Here is a 24086-nt window from a genome sequence, read left to right on the forward strand (position 1 = left end):
GAGAATGGGCACTGGTGGAGGGATGGGTACTCGACCATTGTATGACTGAAACGCAAGCATGAAAGTTTGTAAGTCTGTAACTGTACCTCACGGTGATTCACTAATAAAAAATTATATATATATAAAAAAAAAGATGGACGGGATAGACACAGAGCAGAAGACTTCGGATTTATTTGTGCCGGGAAGTTTAAGTACCTTGAGAGTTCCTGTTATGAATGAAACACAGCAAGGAAGAATGAGGGGCCCTACCTCTCCCCCAGGTGAAGCTCCCCAACATCTGATGAGAAAAGAGATCTGGCAGTAGACCAGCCTGTAATGCATGACCCCACAGGGAGAGAAACAAGGGGTGGCTCCGGGTCTGCCCCTTGCCCAGGCTCTGTCAAGCGCGGGTGGGGACAGGGGATATGGCTGAGGCAGGGATGTTGGCATGGGCTGGAGGTGCTCTGGAATGATCCAGTTTTACATAAGTAGTCACCCATTCAGTATCATGTGAGGACAAAGGCAGGATTTAAGTGTTTCTAAATGGCAAGTCAGATGCTCATTTTTGACCCAGTGAGATCCAATGACATCTGAAACAAAAGACTGTTTTATGAAATAAAATATATATATATATAAAACCAATTAAACCCCCACATACCTCTTTATTTTTTTTTTCATTTTTTTATTATAAAATTTTTAAATAGTGAGACATCATGAGGTACAGTTGCAGACTTACACATTTTTGTGCTTGGGTTTCAATTATAAAATGATCAAACACCCATCCCTCCACCAGTGCCCATTTCCCACCACCACGGATCCCAGTATCCCTCCCACCCCCCATCCCCCCTATCCCACCCTGTCAGTGTGGCAGGGCATTCCCCTCTGTTCTCTCTCTCCTTTTGGGTGTTGTGGTTTGCAAAAGAAACATTGAGTGGCAATCATGTTTGGTCAATAGTCTATTTTCAGCATGCTTCTCCCATCCTGGGAGGATCCTCCCAACACCTTTATTTGGTGTTCCCCTCTTTATCTGAGCTTCCTTTTCCTCTAGTATGTGTGGTTGGCCTCCAGGTCATGAAGTAAAATTCCTGGTACTAATCTCGGCCATTCTTGGGTGTTAGTCTCCTATTTTGTTACTTTATGTTCCCCAGATGAATGCAATCTTTCTATGTCTATCCCTTTCTTTCTGAGTCATTTCGCTTAACATAATACTTTCCATGTAGTACCACTTGTACCGTGTGGGCGAGATACTCTCGGTAGCTTGCCGGGCTCTCTGAGAGGGGCGGAGGAATCGAACTCGGGTCGGCCATGTTGGCTGCGTGCAAGGCAAACGCCCTACCGCTGTGTTATCGCTCCAGCCCACACGGCAGAGCCTGGCAAGCCACCCGTGATGTATTCGATATGCCAAACATAGTAACAGTAACAACCACTTGTACCACATACCTCTTTAAAAGCAGCCATTTGCTTCTGGATTCGGTTCACAAATCGCCATTGTATCACAAGACTGAAAGACACAAAACATGTTGATGTTTTCATGTGGAACAAATTTAAGGTATTTATTTTATTTACAATATTACAATAATATTTATTGTAATTACAAACAAAAAACATAAAGAACTAGCCAACCTCAAGGCAAAAAAAAAAAAAAAACAACCAAGTGGGTGATTAAGACATTGTGACAAGAAGAGAATAAAAAGAAAGTACAAAATTATTTCATCAATAATTTTTATTTACTAACTGTGGTAAAATACTGATGAGAAAAACACTTACTAAATATATTCTTTTTTGTTCTTATTGGTGACAACGATTTCCGAGCCACCAGTCTTCAGCTCATGTTGATGTGTCTAAAATGAAGCATATATCTTAATATGTTAATATTTTAATGTTAATATGTTAATGTTATTGCACAAAAATAAATTTTAAGTATATATAGTACCAGGTTGTGACTTCTTTTGTTTTTTGAAGACCATAACCAACAATATTGGGGGCGGGGGCTACTCCCACATCCTAACTTAGGGACTGTTCCTGGCAGTTCTCAGGGGACCAGGTGGTACCAGGGATTGCGTGCCCTCCTGTACGCAAACGGTGACCTCTAGTCATTTGAGTTATCACCCCAACCCGCAGAATCTGATGTTGTCAATGAAATTCATTGGCTAGCTAAGAAAACAGAAAATAATATTTCTTGCTGAGAATTATTCTTGCTGAGTATTTTTTTGCTCCTGGGAAATATATAGAACATAGAGGCAGATGTGAAATATGTACTATTTAACATAGAAACTTAAGTTCAAACATTTGTTTCTTAATTTATGTCTCTTAATTTTAATAAGTAAAAGTGTACAAACCCCAATTCAATCAGCTTAATCAATAGTCGAACTAACAGCAGTACTCCTACATTATTAAAAAAAAAAAGTGTTGTACAAACCTGCCCGAAGAGCTCTTCATCTATGACAAACCTGAGGTCCAATTCTGTGGGATCATTTTCAAGAATCCACCTCAAGGAATTGTAATATTCACTATCCTAGAAGGGGAAAGTTGTATATTTCAGGTTTGTACTATTGGGGGGGGGGTTGCTACTCCACAACAGTGTTCGGTGGCCCTGGGGTCATTCCTGGTGAAACTCGGTCAAACTGTCTGGACAGTAGAGTGCTCAGTCTAGTGATTCAGTGTGGCTCAGGACCCACGAGAGTCACTCAGCAGTGCTCAGGGGTGATGTACTGCTGGAGACCAAACTTGGGTTCCTTTATTCTGGCAGCGGGGGGCAGCAGCTGGTGGTTCTTAGGGCTTACTTCTGGCTCTGTGCTCAGGGAGTGATTCCTGCAGTGCTTGGGGGACCATATATAATGCTAGGGACTGAACCAAGGTTGGCTGTATGCAAGCAAAGTGCCTTAACCCCTGTACTATTTCTCGACCCCAAACTTGTGTTCCTGTACACGCAAGCCATGCACTCTGACTCCTGCACTATGTCCTGGACCCTGAAATTCTCTTTATTTCAAAACAAAACAAAAGAAGCTAATCCTAGAAAGAGAGTCTGCCAAGGGTATGAATAATCGGACAAGAGATGAGAAAAATGTTGGATATTTTTTCCACTCATTCATATACAATAAAAAGAGAGCTATGACTACTGTGAGACAAATATGCATAAAACTGTGGGATGCTCTCTTTGTTTTGGGGTCATGGTTGGTGGCGCTCCGGGCTTACTCCTGGCTCTGTGCTCAGGGATCATGTCTGGTAGCACTGGGGTAGCATATGGGGATCAAACCCATGGTAGCTACAGAGGACAAAGCCTACTGTAATATCTCTTCAGTTCTCAAAGCCTCAATGGGATGCTTTATTTTGATTTTTGGGTCACAGCCAGTGATGCTCAGGGGTTACTCCTGGCTCTGTACTCAGGAATCACTCCTGGCAGTGCTTGGGGGACATATGGGATACTGGCAATCAAACTGGAGTAGGCCGCATGCAAGGCAAACACCCTACCCACTGCGCTATCACTCCAGTCCCAATGGGATGCTTTCTAAGTCACTTAATCACTTAATCCCCGTTATTCATCGATTTATTCGAGCGGGTGCCAGTAACGTCTCCATTCATCCCGGTTGCGTGCTAGCGTAGCCCAATGGTATCTGTTCGTTTTAGGAACATGTAGAGCCTCAAACCGATCATTTAGGGTCTTGACGAAGAAGTCTGACCATCTTATAGGTGGGCGTCCACGTGATCTTTTGATGTCTCGTGGAATCCAATCAGTAATGGCTCTAGTCCAGCTTTCTAAGTATGCTTTAAAAACTGCAGAAATGTTTTTCTTGCACAGAAACAGTGGATTTTATTATTTAGTTCCAGGGTCAGGCAGAAGAGCTTTTAGTGGGCACTAACCTTCATAGACCCCATCTGGGAGCACCTAGGAATTTCCCAAATGGCCTATGAGATTGTGAGCAATATCTATCAGCCTGAGGGAAAATTTTCAAATTAAATACAGACCTTCAAAAGCCAAAATCAAGTAGATGTGCAATCTTATGATTTAGAAAGAACGATCTTTTTACATTAATGATATTATTTTAGGCAAGAGGTAAACAACATGTCAGGTACTGAGGAAGTGGTTCTGGGAATCCTTATAAATCCTACTGGAGGTTGTTCAGCAGTGAGGCCATCTGGACGGCTGCATCAGGGACAGCACCAGCCCTTGGGGGAAGCTCTTGGAGTGGTCAACTATTCAGACCTTGTCTTTGGACCCAGAAATGTGCCATTTGTTACAAAAGATCACAATTCAGGGCAGGGGAGATAATACATACAGCATGAAAATAATACAGCAAGTAAAGCACTTACTTTGCAGATAGTAGACCTAGATTCAAAATCTGGCACCACTAGGAGTGATACCTGAGCACAGAGGCAAGAGGAGCAAACCCTGAGTACCACTGAGCATTGCCCCAAACCTAACCCCCCCAATCACAACTGATGAAAGATACCTTAAAATGTTGTTAGTGTTCTTTTATTAAGGGAAAAGTTATAAATACCTGCAACTTTGAAATGCATAAAAAATAAGATGGATCAATGAAAAGAGCAAAAAACAGGTAGTTCTTACAAGAAATTATTTAAAACTTCCAATCATGCATTCTAAGTATGAATTTTCTTTACATGTACACAGTAAAATTCTTTCAACCTTATAATATGTTCAAGAGTTTTGATAGGAAACTGTTGAGGAAAATATTCATATGTATTTTGAACATTAAAATTAAAAATTTTTCTTTTTATTTTTGGCTTTTTGGGTCACACATGGCGATGCACAGGGGTTACTCTTGGCTCTGCACTCAGGAATTACTCCTGGTGGTAGCTCAGGGGACCATATGGGATGCTGGGAATCGAACCCGGGTCGGCAGTGTGCAAGGCAAACGCCCCACCCACCATGCTATTACTCCAGCCCCAAATTAAAAAATTTCTATATAATCAAAAGACAAGTTCTCAAAATGTTCAGTTCCGTGTGAAATGATACTTCCTTTATATTTTTGGTGAAAAACTTACCACTGATTCCATATCGTGAAGTGTTATTGGTTTGTGCAGCATCATTTTGTAAAATGGGCGGATGAAAAAACCTTGCAAAAATCAAATAGGTTTAAAGTGATTACCAAGTGAAACCAGATTACTGCATCTCTAAAACAGCTTCATGCACAATACTAACCATCCAACAGTTTGCCATGATAAACTGCCATGCCAGCTACCCGGCCAATAAACTTGAAGTAAGAGAGGTGATCTTCATTACACAATCCAGAATTTGGATTTATCTGTAGGGTATAATTATCCCTGTAAAGACAATCGCATTTAGAAATGTAAAGAAACAAAGCAAGGGCATAGCAAATATCCAAATGTCCAATGAAAACAAACCCTTGGATTTTGGCCACAGAGCTAGGGTAACCACCTGGGGAGTGGGTGGAAAGACGTGTGGAGGGTGAGGGAGTGCCCTCTGGTGGTTGATGAGGTGTGGCAATGATGTGCCCTTGAAACAGGAACATTTACACTCTTGGAAGCCAATTTAGCACCGTGAAAGATTAAAAGACAACCACATTTAAATGGCCTCTCTCTATATTTCATATAACATTTTAAGAGAAAAGAACATGAATTACAGATTTTCTTCATTTTGAGATGTTTACCTTCATCAAGACCACAGTAGCCTGCTGGCTTGTTCTGTTTTGTTTGTTTTTGGCTATGCCCAGCAGTGCTCAGGGCTTACTACTGGCTCTGCACTCAGAGACCACTTCAGGTGGGGCTCGGAGGACTGTAGGAGGTGCTGGGGACCAAGCCTGGGTTGGCCGTGTGCAAGGCAAGTGCCCTACTCACTGCACTATCACCCTAGCCCCCCGGACTCTTAACTTTAATACTCTGAAAAACAGTCACTTCTTCAAAGGTACCAAGGACTATGAACAGCTGACCAGGTAAACAAACGTGGGATGTAAGCGCCAGGGTGTATCCTCCAGCTTTTCCGAGGGAGAGGGACAGAGAGATAGTCCACAAGGCAAGATGCTTGTCTTGCATGCACCTTATAAAGACCGGGGGCACGGCATAGTGCCCCCTGAGTTCAAGCTGGTGTGATCTCTGAGCACTGAGCACTGAGCTAGGAGTGATCCCTGCACACCACCCCACTGGAAGGCAACTGTGCCACATGCTATGCAGAGAGTGCACTGCTGATTTTATGTCGAGTGAGACAGACCGGCCACAGAGGGACACAGCCTTTATGGTCCCGCGTATGTGAGGTTCTGGGATGGTGTTATTATGCACAGAGACCAAACAGGGAATGGGAGTTATGATGGAACAGGGGAGTCTGTCCTTAACGGGCTTGGTCTCAGTGGGTGATGAAAGTGCTGTTTGGGATGAGAAGTGCAGGGATGGATACTGGCGATGGCTGTAGCATAATATGAATAAAGTTAAGCCCACAGACGATGCCCTTAAAATGGAAAAACAGCACATTTTATGTGATATATTTTATCACAGGGCTGGAGCGATAGCACAGCGGGTAGGGCGTTTGCCTTGCAAGCGGCCAACATGGCTGACCTGGGTTCGATTCCTCCACCTCTCTCGGAGAGCCCAGCAAGCTACCGATAGTACCTCGCCTGCACGGCAAAGCCTGGCAAGCTCCCCGTGACGTATTCGATATGCCAAACACAGTAACAATTGTCACAATGGAGACGTTACTGGGTCCGCTCGAGCAAATCGATGAACAATGGGAGGACAGTGAGAGTGATTTTATCACAGTTTAAAGAATCATTTTTTCTGAAGAACATTAAATTAGAACATCTATGATCCACTGTAAATATAACAGAAATATAATTTATTCAAGATAACATTCATAGATACAGTATAGATTTATAACATGTCTACAGAATACATACCACTTAATAGCACTGTCTGTCTTCCCATTGATTTACTCAAGCAGGCACCAGTAACGTCTCCATTGTGAGACTTGTTACTGTTTTTTGACATATCAAATAAGCCATGGGGAGCTTGCCAGGCTCTGCCGTGCGGGCGGGATACTCTGGGTAGCTTGCCAGGCTCTCCGAGATGGAAGGAGGAATCAAATTCAACCCGGGTCGGCCATGTGCAAGGCAAACACCCTATCTGCTGTGCTATTGCTCCAGCCCTTACTATTTAATACAATATAAAAACGCAAATAATGTTCTAACGTAGTCACTTCACTACTGCACTATCATATCTCTTTCCTCTGAATCTGACAACTGTTGTTCCATTATTTGTGGAAATACTTATTTATTTTTCATTATTTTTCACCTCCTGTTACTTCTAACTGTGATTTTTCCCTTCTGCGTAGCCATCGGAGGGTACTCACGTGGCGGAGTATTCGAATAGCCCATAGTAGGGGTTGAACATCTCCTTGGAGAGCAGGAAGAACCACTCTCGGGCCACGCCACCGTAGTCCAGGCCCTTCTCCCCATCAAACTCGATCCACAGGCGCGCCTTGAGCAGGTCGGCTCTCTTCACGCCCAGGATCCGCCGGTAGGAGTCCTCAAGGACCGTGGCCCGGCGAAGCTTCATTTCAAATTTGTTTGGAATGTCATTCTGGAAATGCAGGGACCAGAGCACAGCGGTTAACTCCACGTCACACACCAGCAGGCTTGTCTTTCATGAACGACGTGAAATTCAACTTGCTCTGTCTACCTTGTGTCCCAGACGCTTTTCCCAGGAAAACACAACTCGGTGTGTTGCCTGTACTTGGCCCCTGGCATGAAAGAATGTGTCACCTGGCCTCTAATTGCTTATCAATCCAGATTTCTACTTTGTGTGTCTGAAAGTGGGCTAGAGCAATAGCACAGTGGGTAGGGCGTTTGCCTTGCACACGGCCGACCCGGGTTTGATTCCTCCATCCCTCTTAGGGAGCCCGACAAGCTACTGAGAGCATCTTGCCCGCACAGAAGAGCCTGGCAAGCTCCCCATGGCATATTTGATATGCCTAAAACAGTAACAACAAGTCTCACAATGGAGATGTTGCTGGTGCCCCCTCGAGCAAATCAATGAACAACGGGAGGACAGTACTACAGTGCTACAGTGTCTGAAAGAGAAGCTGTTGGTGGAGATGAGGAATGTGAGGGTGCTCGTTGACCAGCAGCCTGTGGCTTTAAGGCTTCGCTCTGTTGTGTGGGTTCCCCCTCCAGGGCCCAGACTGCTTTCCTGAGCAGGAGGGTCTGTCTGGCTCCCAGCACTGCAATGGGGCAACTTGTTTCCTCCTTCCAACAGCTGTCACTGTCACTCTCCTCCCGTTGTTCATCAATTTGCTCGAGCGGGCTCAGTAACGTCTCCATTTTGAGACTTCTTGTTACTGTGTTTGGCATATCGGATACACCACGAATAGCTTCCCAGGCTTTGCCGTGCGTGCGAGATACTCTCGGTAGCTTGCCAGGCTCTCCGAGAGGGGTGGAGGAATCGAACCCGGCTCGGCCAGGCTGGCCGTGCGCAAGGCAAACGCCCTACCGCTGTGCTATCACTCCAGCCTGCTTCCAACAGCACGTTGGGGAAACAACTATTACCAGCTCCATCTGATGGATGAAGAAGGGGAAATCTCTGCTCTGAATGAGTGACTCCGCCTTGCTAATCTTTTGCAAATCTTTTGCTTGGGGTGAGAATGTGGATAACTATGCTTTTAGGGAGTGTTGCTTATAGATTTTATAAAGCTGACTCCATAATTTATTTATTTTTGATTTTTGGGCCACACCTAGAGATGCTCAGGGGTTACTCCTGGTTCGCACTCAGGAATCTCCTGGCAGTGCTCACCATATGGAAGGCTGGAAATTGAACCCAGGATGTTTCCATGCAAGGTAAGTGCCCTACCTGCTGTACTATTGCTCTGGCCCCCATAATTTATTTTTGAGTGCTTCCATATTTTCAACTGAAAACCATAAGCAGGAAACATGCCCCATCAACGTTCTGTTACAGTTTATGAAAAAAATTTCCATTTCATTCACAAAATAATTAGGGAAAATAAGAATTCCCTAGAATAACATGATGAACATATAAGCAATATAAACAGAAGCAGTTTTTTTGATTGCCTATGCAATTAAACAAAAAGAAAATAAACGACTAGGTTGGAAAAAAAAATCCATTTCACACAAGACACCAGCAAGGTGGGAGCATAACTCTCCACACATTTCCTGAAGGCCTGATCTGAACCAGGCCAACGACTGGACGTGGTGTGGGAGGCCCTGGATGAGAGAAAAAGGGATGAAGGGGCTGGAGTCAGAGTACAGCGGTAGGGGCATTTGCTTTGTCTGTGGCCAATTCGGGTTCGATCCCCTGCATTCCAGATTGTCCCCTGAGCACCGCCAAGAGTCATTCCTGAGGGAGTAGGGTCAAGAATAACTCCTGAAGGTTTGTTCCACGGCTTGGAAGCTGATCTCACACGCTGCGGGGAAAAGGCAGCTCAGATAGAGAAGGGAGCACCAAATAAAGGGTGTTGGGAGGATCTGCCCACGGTGGGAGAAGCATGCTGAAAGTAGACTACAGACCGAACATGATGGCCACTTAATACCTCTATTGCAAACCACAACACCCAAAAGGAGAGAGAGAGCAAAAGGGAATGCCCTGCCACAGAGGCGGGGTGGGGTGGGGTGAGGTAATGGGGTGGGGGGTGGGTGGAAGGGCTACTGGGATCATTGGTGGTGGAGAATGGGCACTGGTGGAGGGATGGGTACTCGATCATTGTATGACTGAAACACAAGCACGAAAGCTTGTAATTCGGTAACTATACCACGCGGTGATGCACTAATAAAAAATAAAAAAGAAAGAATAACCCTTGAGCAATGCCAGGTGCAACCCAAAAAGCCAAAAAAAAAAAAAAACCCCAAAAAAACAAAAAAACAAAAAAGGGAGTGAAAATGCTGTTTCACATGTGGTAGTCTCTCAAGGAGCTTATCACCTGGGGGTATATACATGCTATCAATTCTGAGACTTTACAAGGAAAACTGTGCATAACTGTGATGCTGTAGAAGGCCTGCAAGGATGGAGCCCTATGATCAGGGGCAATGATCAGGGAGGCGGAGGGGAGAAGGCAGCTGGAATACAGAAGGCACCACTAACAGAATGATGGCTGGAGGAACCGGTCGGGATGGGAGATGTGTGCTGAAAGTAGATCATGGACCAAACGTGATGGCCTCTCAGTGTCTGTATTGCAAACCATAACACCCAAAAGTAGAGAAAGAGTATGGGGAATATTGTCTGCCATGGAGGCAGGGGGAGGGTGGGGAAGGGGAGTATACTGGGGAGATTGGTGGTGGGGAATGTGCACTGGTGGAAGGACAGACGTTTGATCGTTGTGTGATTGTAACCAAAACATGAGAGCTTGTAACTATCTCATGGTGATTCAATTTAAAAAAGAAAAAAAAAAGAGAGAGAGAAAGTCCTGGGGGAAGTGTGAGGGGCTGGGCCCAGCGGGCTGGGAAGAACCCAAGGGACGAGCCCTGCGAAACAGGAAGCAGAGGAGGGATGGTGGCTGCGGGAAGCCTGAATGCTGGCCGCGAGGACAGTGGCAGCATCTGGGGGGTTGGACACTGGCCCCGAGCACTGGAAGGGCCATCTGCTGGGGACAGATTAGGAGCAGGTGGGCCAGCCTGGAGACCCGGGAAGCAGATGGTGTGAGAGGGGGCAAGAGACAGCAACAGCAACAGCAGGACAGTGGCCGAGGAGACTCTCCCGAGTTTGGGCTGAGCCTTGGGTCCAGAGCGAGGTTCTGATCAGCTGGTTCTGCCTGGGCTCCACTCCCTGAGTGGGCATTTTAAGGCTCAGGTGCCTCCGCTGTACCTGGAGACAAGGTTACTCTGGATCTCGTGACATCGTGAGGGCCTGTGGCATGCTCTGTGCTTACACGGACCCCAGCACACGGGACTCCACGGTGCCCAGTCAGCCTCGCTCCTAGGACACAAGGTGTTGAGGACCAGGTAGAAACTGAGGTTTAAACTGCGGCAGTGCAAAAGGCACATGGAACAGATGACTGGTTAAAGAAACTCTGGTACATTCACACAATGGAGTACTATGTAGCTGTTAGAAAAGATGAAGTCATGAAATTTACATACAAGTGGTACTACATGGAAAGTATCATGTTAAGCGAAATGAGTCAGAAAGAACGGGATAGACACAGAAAGATTGCATTCATCTGGGGAACATAAAGTAACAAACTCGGAGACTAACACCCAGGAGTGGCCGAGATTAGTACCAGGAATTTTGCTCCATGACTTGGAGGCCAGTCACATGTGCTAGAGGAAAAGGAAGCTCAGATAGAGAAGGGAGCACCAAATAAAGGGTGTTGGGAGGATCCTCCCAAGATGGGAGAATCATGCTGAAAATAGACTACAGACCAAAGATGATTGCCACTCAATGCCTCTCTTGCCACTCAATGCCTCTCTTGCAAGCCACAGGACCCAAAAGGAGAGAGAGAGAGAACAAAAGGGAATGCCCTGCCACAGAGGCAGGGTGGGATGGGGAGGATAGGGGGTGGGAGGGATGCTGGGACCCGTGGTGGTGGAGGATGGGCGCTGGTGGAGGGATGGGTACTTGATCATTGTATAACTGAAACCCAAGCACAAAAATTTGTAAGTCTATAACTGTACCTCATGGTGTTTCACTAATAAAAAAATAGTAAGTAGAGAAGAAAAACAAACATAACTGCTCCATAATTTGTATAAATATTATCAAGTCAATGAGATGTTAATAAAATACATATCAGAGCCAAAAAAAAAAAGGCACATGGAAAGATGCTCCTCATCACTAAACATCAGGGAGAGGCAGATCCAAACAACAATGAGATATCATCTCACACCACAGAGACTGGCACACACCCCAAAACACAAAAGCAACCGGTGCTGGTGCGGATGTGGGGAGAAAGGGGCCTTCCTTCACTGCTGGTGGGAATGCCGAGTGGTTCAGCCCTTTTGGAAAGCAATACGGACATTTCTCAAAAAACTAGAAACTGAGCTCCCATTTGACCCAGAAATACCAGTTCTGGGAATATACCCTGGGGGCCCAAAAACACACAACAGAAATACCATCTGCACCCTTATGTTCATTGCAGCACTATTCACCATAGCTAGAATGTGGAAATAACCTGAGCACCCAAGAACAGATGACTGGGTAAAGAGACTATGGCACATCTACACAATGGAATACTATGCAGCTGTTTGGGAAAATGAAGTCATGAAATTTGCCTATAAGTGGATGGACATGGAGAGAATCATGTTGAATGAAATGAGTCAGAAGGAGAGGGACAGACACAGAATGACAGCATTCATTTGTGGGATATAAAAAAATATACAGTAGAAGACTAATATCCATGGCCAGAGAAAACAGGGGTTGGGAGGACTGGTTAATGGTTGGAACTAACCCCAAGGTGTGTGTGGCTGAGGGTAGGTAGGATAGAGAAGAGACCGGTATGACAATAATAGCGGAGAAAGATCATGCTAGATAAGAACTGAGTATTAAAAGTAGGTAAAGGGGGGCTGGAATGATAGCACAGCGGGTAGGGCTTTTGCCTTGCACGCAGCCGACCGGGGTTCAATTCCCAGCATCCCATATGGTCCCCTGAGCACCGCTAGGGGTAATTCCTGAGTGCAGAGCCAGGAGTAAGCCCTGTGCATTGCCGGGTGTGACCCAAAAAGCAAAAAAAAAAAAAAAAAAAAGTAGGGAAAGGGATATTCTTGATAACCTTTCATATCAATATTGCAAACCACAATGCCCGAGAGAGAGGAAGGAACAGAGAGAGGAGAGAGTAAGAGTGAGAGAGAGAGAGAGAGAGAGAGAGAGAGAGAGAGAGAGAGAGAGAGAGAGAGAGAGAGGAAAATTGCCTGCCTCAGCAGGTGGCAGATGTGGGGGGGTGATGGGAGGGAACCTGGTGTTGGGATGGGTGTTGGAATACTTTATGACTGAAATCCAATCATGAACAGCTTTGTATGGGTTTATCTCACAGTGATTCAATAAAAAAGACTTTTTTTTTGGTAAAAAAAAAAATCAGCGAGCTGCAGAGATGATTCTGGATTCCAAAGTCAGCATTTAGTTAAAAATTTAACCACGGCTGTATCACCGCATCGAAATTTTAGAATTCCTGGAGTGTGCGGCTAGGACATTCCATACTCTACACCACTGATGTACCAGGAGTAGCACAACACACTGGATGGGATGTAAAGAAGAAGGCAACCAATCTTGGTTAAGAAAATATTAGCACACAAGGCTTACATTGTAACAACATGTTCGTAATCTCTTACAGAAGAGCTTAATGGCTCCAGGGTGAGATACAACAATCTTCACACACTTTCTTCTAAGGAAACCTTTCTGATCGTTTTAGTGAATTAATCATAACAAGCAATACAAAAATAGATCTTTGAGGGCCTGCTATTGGGGCAAGCTTGGGTGGTAGTTGGGAAAATTGAAAATAATGGTGGTGGGAAGGTGTAATGATGATGGAACTGGTGTTGGAATACTGAATATGATAAATCACTGTGAACAACTTTTAAAAAATAAAAATAAATTATGGCAGCGGGGCCAGAGCAATCACACAGGGGACAGCGCATTTGCCTTGCACGCGGCCGACCCGGGTTCGATTCCCAGTATCCCATCTGGTCCCCCAAGCACTGTTAGGAGTAATTTCTGAGTGCAGAGGAGTAATCCCAGAGCATCGCTGAGTGTGACCAAAAACAAACAACAAAAAAACCATGACTATTTTGACTATCCGCCAGGCTGTCTCATCCAGGGCAACCTGGGGCTGGGTTGGTGAGTCCCTCAACCCACCCCAACAGATCCCTGGTGGCTTGTTGAAAAACCTTAATCACCACCACGCTCCGAGCCAATATCCACAGACTCGAATGAGCTTCACCCATGAGCACATGTGCTGAGAAAACAAGGTGTGGGGAGAGACTTGGGCCTGAAATCCCCAGGCTCAGACGGAGTCGGGAATGGGTGACGTTCCCACATATCCTGATGCTTCTGGTAGCCTGGCAGTCACTCCCAGGAACTGCCTCTGCACCACATAAGCTCATTAGTGGCCATGATCCAGAGACTTACAAATAAATCTCTCAGAAGAGAGCAGCACTGTAGCACTGTCCTCCTGTTGTTCTCGAGTGGGCACCAATAACGTCTCCATTGTGAGACTTGTTACTGTTTTTTGGCATATCGAATACGCCACAGGGAGCTTGACAGGCTCTGCCGTGTAGGCGGGATACTTTTGGTAGCTTGCCAGTCTCTCCGAGAGGGGCGGAAGAATCGAACCTGGGTCAGCCTCGTGCAAGGCAAACGCCCTACTTACTGTGTTATCACTCTAGCCTTCAGAAGAGAATAACACAGAACAATATGCCATAGAGATGCCTCTAGACCCCAATGTCACCATCCAGTTTAAAAATAAATTAAATTAACCTCAGCTGTATTAAAGTATTTAACATTTTAGGATTCTTGGAATGCGTGGCGGCTTGCAATTCTTATATGAGGGCTTAATGGATCCAGGGTAAAAATACAACAATCTTCACATACTTTCCTCTAGGGAAATTTTTTGGAATCATTTTTAGTGGATTATTTGTAACAAGCAATACAAAATAAATTATTTAGGTCCTGCATTGGGGGCAGGGTTTGGGGGTCAGGGTGGAAACGTCCAAAATATGGTGGTGGGAAGGTGTGTGGTGGTGGGATTGTTGTTGGAATATTGAATGTTATAAATTATTGTGAGAAAAATCAAAGAAAAGTAAAAAAAAAAACTGAGGCATCACAGGCCACTGGTTTCTAGTAATTCTTCATTTCTGTCGTGGTATTCTCTTTTTTCTCAGAGACGTGTTCAGATTTTACTTTATTTATTAATTCTTTTCTTGCTTTGGTTTGGTTTTGTGGTCGCACCTGGCTGTGCTCAGCGATCCTCCAGGAACTCGGGGGCCCTACAGGGTGTTGGGGATCGAGCTCGGGTCAGCCATATGTGAGGCAAATGTCTTATTCCCTAGACTAATTCTCTGATCCCTGATTTTATTTTTAAATCCTGCTTGAAGCGCTGTGAGTTTTTTGATTTTATTATTATTTTTTAATATTTATTTATTGAATCACTGTGGGAAAATTTACAAAGCTTTCAGGTTTAAGTCTCGGTCCTGCAATGATCAAACACCTTTCCCTTCACCAATACTTATTTTTCACCAACAAGAACCCCAATATCCCCCTTCCACCCCTCCCAATGCTTGTGAGGCAGATGAATTCTACTTAACTCTCTATCTATTTTGATTACATTCATTATTTCGACAAAAAGCTACCGGTGATGTAGTCAATATGCCAAACACAGTAACAACAAAGTCTCCAATGGAGACGTTACTGGGCTCGCTGGAGCAAATCGATGAACAACGGGACGACAGACAGACTGACAGACACCCAAAAATCAGAACTGCTGAAAAGGCATTGTGAAATAATTTGTTTTCTACAGCAGGTTATCAGAACCATATGATGTTGCGCGGCTGCGCGATTAAGCCTGGAGGTATTTCTGCCAAGAGCCAGATAATTACGAGACTGGTTTCTGTGCCTCTGGAGCCATGGCTGTGCTGGAGAGCCTCTTGTGGGGGGCAACTCGTGACCTTGGTAGGGCATGAAGGATGAGCCTGGAACGCCCCTCTTCCCATGAGGTTTCAGTTGTCCCATCACCTCCGGTTCATACCATGGATTAACGTCCATTCACTTTTCTGCCGCAAGCTGCCGGGCTCTGCCTTAAGTCCTTGTGCCTCTGGAGCCATGGCCGTGCCGGAGAGCCGCGCTGTCAGTTTTTAAACTAAGGGTTTAAGTTCCTGGCCATGCTACCTTGCTCTCAAACTTCTTCTTCTGAAATGCCCCCGTCCGTATCTCTTCATCTTTCATCATTTATTTTTAAAATTTGTGTTTGTTTATGGGCCACACCTGACAGTGTTCAGGCATTATTCCTGCTTTTGCGCTCAGGGATCCCTCCTTGGGGACTTGGGGACCATATGGGGTTCTGGGAATCAAAGCCCAGTTGGCTGAATGCAAAGCAAGTGCTCTACCCACTGTGCTATCTCTCCAGGCCCCATATTTTTATTTTTGCACACCTTTGAGGCATTCATGATCGAAACTTTTCAGAGTGGTAAGTGAAAAACTTATATGAGTCAAACTGTTTAACTTTCATTAAAACTGAAAATATTTACCAGGAAAAAAAAAAGGAATCAATGTTAAACAAGATTTAAAATCCCAAGGCATAAAAAAGAGAAAGCAAATTTCCAGCATAATTTTCACGGTTATTATTTTAGACAAATTAAAGAAGTTGTGGCTGCCTTAAAATGTCACCAAGGCATAAAACATTTGTATTAAAATGCTGTTTTTTTTTTCTTTTTGGCAGGGGTGGGGTGGGGTGGGGTGGGTGGTATAGGGGGGAATCACAATTGGCAGTGCTCAGGGATCATTCCTGGAGGGCTCAGGGATGTGAAGCCCAGGATCGAACCCAGTCGGCCGCGTACAAGGCAAACTTCCTACCTACTGTACTATTTCTCTGGCCCAAAATGCTGTAATAGTCTTAAGAAATGTAAAAAAGTTAAAATCCTGATGGTGCGGACACGGAGTCCGACTTCAAGCTCACAATGTGCAAACATAACCCAATAGCGCCACCTCGTGTTATGATTTCTAAACTGCCCGGAAAGGGAGGAAATAAGTGCAAATTCTGTAGCACAGTAGCACTGTAGCACTGACCTCTGGTTGTTCATGGATTTGCTCAAGCGGGCCCAGTAACGTCTCCATTGTGAGATTTGTTATTACTGTGTTTGGCATATCGAATACACCACGGGGAGCTTGCCAGGCTTTGCCGTGCGGGCGAGATACTCTCGGTAGCTTGCCTGGGGCTCCAAGAGGGGCAGAGGAATCGGATGCGGGTCAGCCGGGTTGGCTGTGTGCAAGGCAAACGCCCTATCCGCTGGGCTATCGCTCCAGCCAAATTCATTAGGTGTTAATGGACTAATGATAATCCCCAACAGAAATGAAAGAGATATCCAGATGAAGAATCTAACACATTGAAAATCTGACGTTGGAATAAAGTGTTTGAACTATATATGATAAGCAAAAGAATGTCAGTTAACAAGAGCAGTGCTCCAATCATACATATTTATCTTCTTTTTGGCTTTTTTTGGGTCACATCTGGCGATGCACAGGGGTTCCTCCTGGCTTTGCACTCAGGAATCACTCCTGGAAGTGCTCGGGGGACCATATGGGATGCTGGGGATCGAACCCGGGTCGGTCGTGTGCAAGGTAAATGCCCTATCCACTGTACTATCGCTCCAGTCCATAGCTATTTCTTGATGTATTTTAAAATACAGAGAATGAGTGACTTAGAAAATAACAATTAAAGAAGAAAATAAATCTGTATGCTTCTATATAATAATCTCATATAATACCATATAATCAAAATTAACCAGATTATCTCCTGAACAACTCTTACACAACTCTCTAAGGCCTTCAATTTCCAATAAGAAGTTAGGTTAGAGCTCTTGAAAAAAAAACCTGTTAATAGTGATCAGAGCAGTAGTATAGTGGGCAGGGTGCCTGTCTTGCACACAGTTCACCTGGGTTGGATCCTTGACACACCAAATGGTCCTCCAAGCCCACCAAGAGTGATCCCTGAGCACCTCTGGGTGTCACCCCAAGACAAAAACAAACTTACAAAAACTGTTAATAATTAACAAGATATTTAAACAAAAGTGTGTGTGTGTGTGTGTGTGTGTGTGTGTGTGTGTGTGTAATGAGCCACGCATGGCTGTGCTCAGGGTTTACTCCTGGTCCTTCACTCAGGGATCACTCCTGGTGGGAGTTATTGTAAATGATTGTTCAGGAGATTGTAAGGGATGCAGAGAATGAACCAGGGCAATTGCCTTACCTGCTCTGCTATCTCCTGGGCCTTGACACATTGTTTTAAAAAATCATATTTTATAATGAAAGAAAAAGCTACTCAAAAATTAAGCATTCTTTTCCTATAAAAAACTACTAAAGTTATTACAACATAGAGTTCATTCTCTATTCTTAAAATGTATTTTTCATTATTTTCAGTCTTTATAAAAACCGTCCTCAGTATTTACTGTAACTGTCACTAACCTGCTTCTTCAGCTTTCTTCGGAAGAATTCATACTTTCTTTTGTAATCCCTGGAGTATGGCACTGCCTTGAGTTGGAAATTTGGGAAAAATAAAGAAACAGATAGATTTTGGTTTTTATTCTGGAACAATTAAAAAAGTAAAACCTCTGGGTATTCACAAACAAGAGTTCAAATCGTAAACAGAGAAGATTAGGAAAGGAAGGTTTAATTAGAAAAAAACTAATAAAACTTGAAAATTTTTAATTTTTCTGGTTAAAATAAAATCCTACTTAGCAACTCCTATGGCTGTAATTTTCATCATTCAGTATTCCTGAAACGCAACTTGCCAGAAACAGGAAATTTCTTCCAAGCAGAAAAATATTAGAAAGAAAAATTTCCATTTCTAAAGAGACTTTCAAAGGGATTTCTCCACTGAGGGAACAATTTGAAAAATGTCCTTTTCCTTAAACTCTTGTGAAGTTGCCTTTTTAATCCATTCTGTTAAAAGATTTTTTTGTATTCACTATTTTAAACATTGAGATAAAAAAAATCTTAAAAACTGTGTCATTTCACTTTTTGAGGGGAGACACACCCAGCAGTGCTCAGGAATTACTGCTGGCAGGGTTTGGGGGACCATATGGGATGCAGGGAACTGAACTGAGGTTAGCTGCGTTCAAGGTAAAGGCAGTTCCCTGCTATACTACCGTTCTGGGCCCCATTTCACATACTTTTGTGACTAAGAAACTATTTAAAACATGGAATATAAAAACAGAAACAGTAAAATGAAATGACGATTTTCACGTCGTCAGCCAGACTTCATAGCAGTGTCAACACCAGGCTTAGAGAAATGCACACTGAGAGTCTAGGCCAGGAACTGAGTGATTTCATCCAAATTTAGGACAGGCCCTGGGCTCTGTTGGCCCTCACCTGACCCCCAGCACTGCTGTGACCTGCACAGGAGGGCCAAGCGTCATGTCCAAACCATCAAACCATTCACTCTCACTCAGACCAGAGGACACTTACTGGTCCAGTTATTTGTACATTGTGCAACCGAGGATCTTCCCATTGAGTCCTTTTTATATCTGAAGAGAGAGACCAAAAATCACACTTTATTCTCAAGGACGATATTCAGAATTCCAGCATATCATATGCGAGCAAAAAAAAAAAAGTTTCGCTACACATACTGTGATTTATGTAGAAGATTCTTCCATCTGTGTGAGTTCTTTCTTCCCAGCCTGGCTGTAATGGAGAACAGAGTTGAATTTTTTAAAAGGGTTTTATTTTATTATTTTTAAAATTTATTATTATTGCTTTTTGGGTCACACCCGGTGATGCTCAGGGGTTACTCCTGGCTCTGCACTCAGGAATAACTCCTGGCAGTGCTCGAGGGACCATGTAGGATGCTGGGAATCAAACCTGGGTTGGCCGCGTGCATGGCAAATGCCCTACCTGCTGTGCTATTGCTCCAGCCCCTAAAAATGGGGTTTAGAGGCAGAGGTAGAGTGCTGGCATTGCTGATACTGCTGGTGGGATTTGCATATTCTATGCTGAGTAGAAGGCAGTAGCACATTAAGAATAATACATAAAGTACAATGATAGAGGCTGAAAAAATAACACCGGGGTTAAGGCTCTTGCCATGCATGCAGTCTATCCAAGTTAGATCCCTGGCACCACATGGTCCCCCAACAAAGACTAGTGTAGTCTTGGTGGCCTCAGGCGACTCCTGGTACTGCAAGGCATCAACTGATTTGCCCCTGAATCCCCTGATCATGCACTGAGAGCCCACCTCCAAGGTATAATATTAAGGGCCAGAGATGGCCCAAGGGTCTGAGTACATGTTAGGAACCCCGGCACCGCCAGGAGTGACCTCTGAGCACAGAGTCAGGAGAAGCCCCAAACTGAACTGGGGTGGCCCCCAAACCAAACAACAAATATTAATTACAGTTGTTAAAGAACCACTCTATTCCAAAAAAGACATGAGAGTCCAACCAGATTGGAAAAGCAGTGGTGACTTACAGGTAAGGGCGCCGGGTCATTTGAGGAATCAGGCGGGTTTCTTCCTCTCAGCTGGGCTGGGGTTTTCAGTCTTGGATCTTCCTTTTTTTTTAGGCAGAGAAAGCAAAGAAACACACAAACACCCCCATTTTAAAATGATTTTTCTAAGATCAACAAATATTTAAAAGTACTTTAACGGTCTACTTTGATTTCATTTGCCTGACCTGTGCACTCCGAGTTTTTCTTTCTACAAGAGTAATGAAGAATGTTCCATCATGTTTCATCACAAACATGATGAAATAGAAATAATGTGAAAAAGAGTAAAACAATCCAGCTCATGCTACAATAGCCAGTTGCAGAGAAGCAGCTGTGTACATTATCAGATAATCTATTATTTTATTTCTATATTTTTATTTATTTTTAAAATTTATTTATTTTTATTAGTGAATCACCGTGGGGTACAGTTACGAACTTTCAAACTTTCGTGTTTGCATTACAGTCATACAACGATCGTTTACCCATCCTTCCACCAGTGCCCATTCTCCCCCCACCAATGTTTCCAGCATCCCTCCCACCATCCCCACCCCATCCCCCACCACCCCAGGCCGCCTCAGCAGCAGGACATTCCCTTTTATTCTCTCTCCTTTTGGGTATTGTGGTTTGCAACAGAGGTATTGAGTGGCCATTGTGTTCAGTCTATAGTCTACTTTCGGCATGTATCTTTCAACCCAAATAGGTCCGCCCAACACCCTTTACTTGGTGTTCCCTTCTCTATCTGAGCTGCCTTTTCCCTCTGCATGAAGCCGGTTTCCAAGCTGTGGAGCAGACCTTCTGGTCCTCATCTCTACTACTCTTGGGTGTTAGTCTCCCATTCTGTTACTTTATATTCCACAGATGAGTGCAATCTTTCTATGCCTGTCCCTCTCTTTCTGACTCATTTCACTTAACATGATACTTACCTTTATATTTTTGCATATGGCCATACCTGGGAGTGCTCGGGGCTTGCTCAAGAATCACTCCAGGGTGCCATAGGGTCCACTGGGGGTCTGGTCAGCTGTATGCAAGGCAAGCGTCCTACCTGCTTGCTACACTTTCCCTCTGCCCCTGAACGGATTAATCTATGTTTTCTCACACACAACCACGCAGAGTGTCCGTTCCCTTTATAGGGGCCATGTCACTGCCAAGGGCTCTTCCTTAATACAAAGCTGCTGAAGCCTGGGATGAGAAGCCCGCATTCTACTTCCGACTGCCTATATGTCTCCCTGGCTCCTATTATAGTGTATTATAGCGCTGTTTTAGCACTATTTTGAAAGATAGCTTCAAAAGGTGACTGGCTTCACTTCAAATTGTTAAAAAAAAGACACAAGGAAATTTATTTGGATTGGAATTTATATATATGAAAACATTTTATTGAATTACTTTATTAAACTTTGAGAGACCGTATGTTATGGCTAGGATTGAACTGGGGTCAGCTGCATTTGAGGCAAGCACCGTAATGCTGGTGTGATCTCTCCAGCCACAAAGAGATATCGTTCTCTTTCATTCTGAGCCCCGATGGGCAGTGGTTTTGTGCTCAGAGGTCACTCTTAGCAGTGCTCAGGGATCAGATGTGGTACTGAGAATTAAACTTTGTGACTGACTAGAGCAGCCTCATGCAAGGCTGGTGCCTTCCCTCCTGCACTATCTCTCTGGCCCTATGTGAGCTTTATTTAGGAACATGGGCCTTTTAGAGTTAAAGCTACAGTATTCAAAACTATCCAGGTGTTAGTGATTTTCAGAAACGTATCATTTAGTAAAGGACCAACTGATTTGTTTTATCAAGATTATTCAAGATTCTGGGCTAGAGCGACAGCACAGCGGGTAGGGCTATCCTTGCTCGCGGCTGACCCGGGTTTGATTCTTCTGTCCCTCTCGAGAGCCCCGCAAGCTACCGAGAGTGGCAAGCTCCCTGTGGTATATTCAGTATGCCAAATACAGTAACAACAGGTCTCAAAATGGAGACATTACTGGTACCCGCTCAAGCAAATCGATGAACAATGGGAGGACAGTGCTGCAGTGCATTCAAGATTCTATCAAGGCTATTTAATGATTTAAGATTAATTATTGAGCTAAGGTGATTTATAATTATATCAAGGTTATGTGAGATTTACTTTATCCTAAAATAGAACTAATTCTTCAACCTAGTCTCACAAAGTCCTCTGAATATTAAATAAGATGTGGATTCAGAAAAGCTCTGGAGGCCAGAAGACGGCTGAAAAGGCTGGGCGCCGGCCTTGCGGGGGAGGGAGGGGTGTGTGTGTGGGGGGGTGGCTGGGTTCAGCTCATGGTCCCATGTTCTACGCAGCCAGGACCGTGCCTCACGCTGCAGCCCCAACCCAAAAGCAACCCTGAGCATTGCTGGGCACATGAAAAACCAAAGCCAACGTTAAAAAAAGTCAAAACTATAAATGCATCACAGCCAGATGTAGCACCGTAGCACTATCCTCCCACTGTTCACTGATTTGCTCCAGCATCGAGCAGGCACCAGTAATGTCTTCATTGTGAGACTTGTTGTTACTGTGTTTGGCATATGGAATACGCCATCGGGAGCTTGCCAGGCTCTGCTGTGTGGGCGGGATACTCTTGGTAGCTTGCCAGAATCTCTGAGAGGGGCGGAGGAATCGAACCCGGGTCGGCCGCATGCAAGGCAAACATCCTACCCGCTGTGCTATCACTCCAGCCCACACAGCCAGATAAAGGGTTATTATTACTCCATGTCTTCCTAAGCATTGATCTAAAATCTGGAAATACGCACTGAACACCACCTTTTTCACATGTCCCCAAACACTGAGGCAGGCACAAACAGGCCCTGAGTAGAAAGTGCACTATTAGCCACCCAACATGTCTTTAAATGAACGACGCACGCCAAAAGACAAGACGCAGTGTGGGACCAAAACTGGAATGCAGAGAGTTACCCAGGTGGTGGTCTTGGTGTTGTGATCGATAAAGAAAGGCCTCCCGTTAGCTGCATGCCGGACCTCCCATCCGCTGGGCAGGGAGTGGTGCTCGTGCTCGGCAGCCTGGGTGCCCGGCGGGGTGGGGTCCCGGGTGGAAGTTGCTGGTTGTGGGGCTGCAGACGTACCCCGGCCCGCTGGGACCTGGGACAAGACAGTGAGGTGGGAAACATTTGGTTAAAAGGAATGGAGTTTTACCTGTAAGACCTACCTAATTTTTTTTTTTATTTAGTCACTATGAAATCACAAAATATTCATGGTTGGGTTGCAGGCATACAAGGTCTCAAGGCCCTACACCAACATTTTTTTTTTTGTCTTTTGGGTCACACCTGGCGCTGCTCAGGGGTTGCTCCTGGCTCTGTACTCAGGAATGACTCCTGGTGGTGCTCAGGGGGACCCTATGGGATGCTGGGAATCGAACCCAGGTCAGCCGCGTGCAAGGCAAACGCCCTCCCCATTGTGCGATCACTCAGGCTCTGAGGCACTTCTTTAATACATGTTCTTTTATACATGTGGTTTACCATACTGTTGCCGATGGGGTTTCACACACAATACCTTTGAACAACGCCTCCTCTTCCTGGTTAAACACTCTCCTCCACTGTGTTTGTTGCCCTCCCCTGGCCCCCCGAGTGGCGTGTTTCCTATTAAAGACTTGTTCTCATGTTCTTTGCTTCCATTGTCTTTGGGTATTCATCATCTCACCATTCTGTTTCTTTACATCCCGCATACGAGAGGGGTGTAAGATTTACTTTGAATTTTTATGTCGTCATTGCATTGTGACTTTAAAGAAAAAAAAATCTCATGATAACTCTCTATGTTTTTCTAAATTTATACCTTGGAATTAATGTTTTGTAATTAACTATTAAGAGCTAATTCCTCTTGGGGCTGGACAGATAGTACAGCGGGTAGGGTGTTTGCCTTGCAGGCGGTCGACCCGGGTTCAATTCTTCTGTCCCTCTTGGAGAGCCCAGCAAGCTACTGAGAGTATCCAGCCTGCACAGCAGAGCCTGGCAAGCTCACCGTGGAGTATTCTATGCCCAAAACAGTAACAACAAGTCTCACAATGGA

At 44.6% G+C, this 24086-nt stretch overlaps 1 protein-coding gene across 2 annotated transcripts in view; it reads right to left on the bottom strand.

The window, feature by feature from the left end:
- NEDD4 (NEDD4 E3 ubiquitin protein ligase) overlaps positions 1–24086 on the bottom strand; it is a 242778-nt gene that overhangs the window by 12767 nt on the left and 205925 nt on the right. For both annotated transcript variants that reach the window (XM_056115486.1, XM_056115487.1), the window contains 11 exons: positions 22980–23162; positions 20047–20127; positions 19215–19269; positions 19054–19112; positions 18052–18117; positions 7298–7527; positions 5141–5262; positions 4984–5054; positions 2399–2494; positions 1747–1820; positions 1420–1480 (listed from right to left, as the gene is read on the bottom strand). In XM_056115486.1, coding sequence (XP_055971461.1) covers positions 1420–1480; positions 1747–1820; positions 2399–2494; positions 4984–5054; positions 5141–5262; positions 7298–7527; positions 18052–18117; positions 19054–19112; positions 19215–19269; positions 20047–20127; positions 22980–23162 — 1098 coding nt within the window. The remainder of the gene's footprint in view (positions 1–1419; positions 1481–1746; positions 1821–2398; positions 2495–4983; positions 5055–5140; positions 5263–7297; positions 7528–18051; positions 18118–19053; positions 19113–19214; positions 19270–20046; positions 20128–22979; positions 23163–24086) is intronic.

Source organism: Sorex fumeus, unplaced genomic scaffold (genome assembly GCF_029834395.1).
Source record: "Sorex fumeus unplaced genomic scaffold, SorFum_2.1 ptg000029l, whole genome shotgun sequence".
NCBI lineage: Eukaryota > Metazoa > Chordata > Mammalia > Eulipotyphla > Soricidae > Sorex > Sorex fumeus.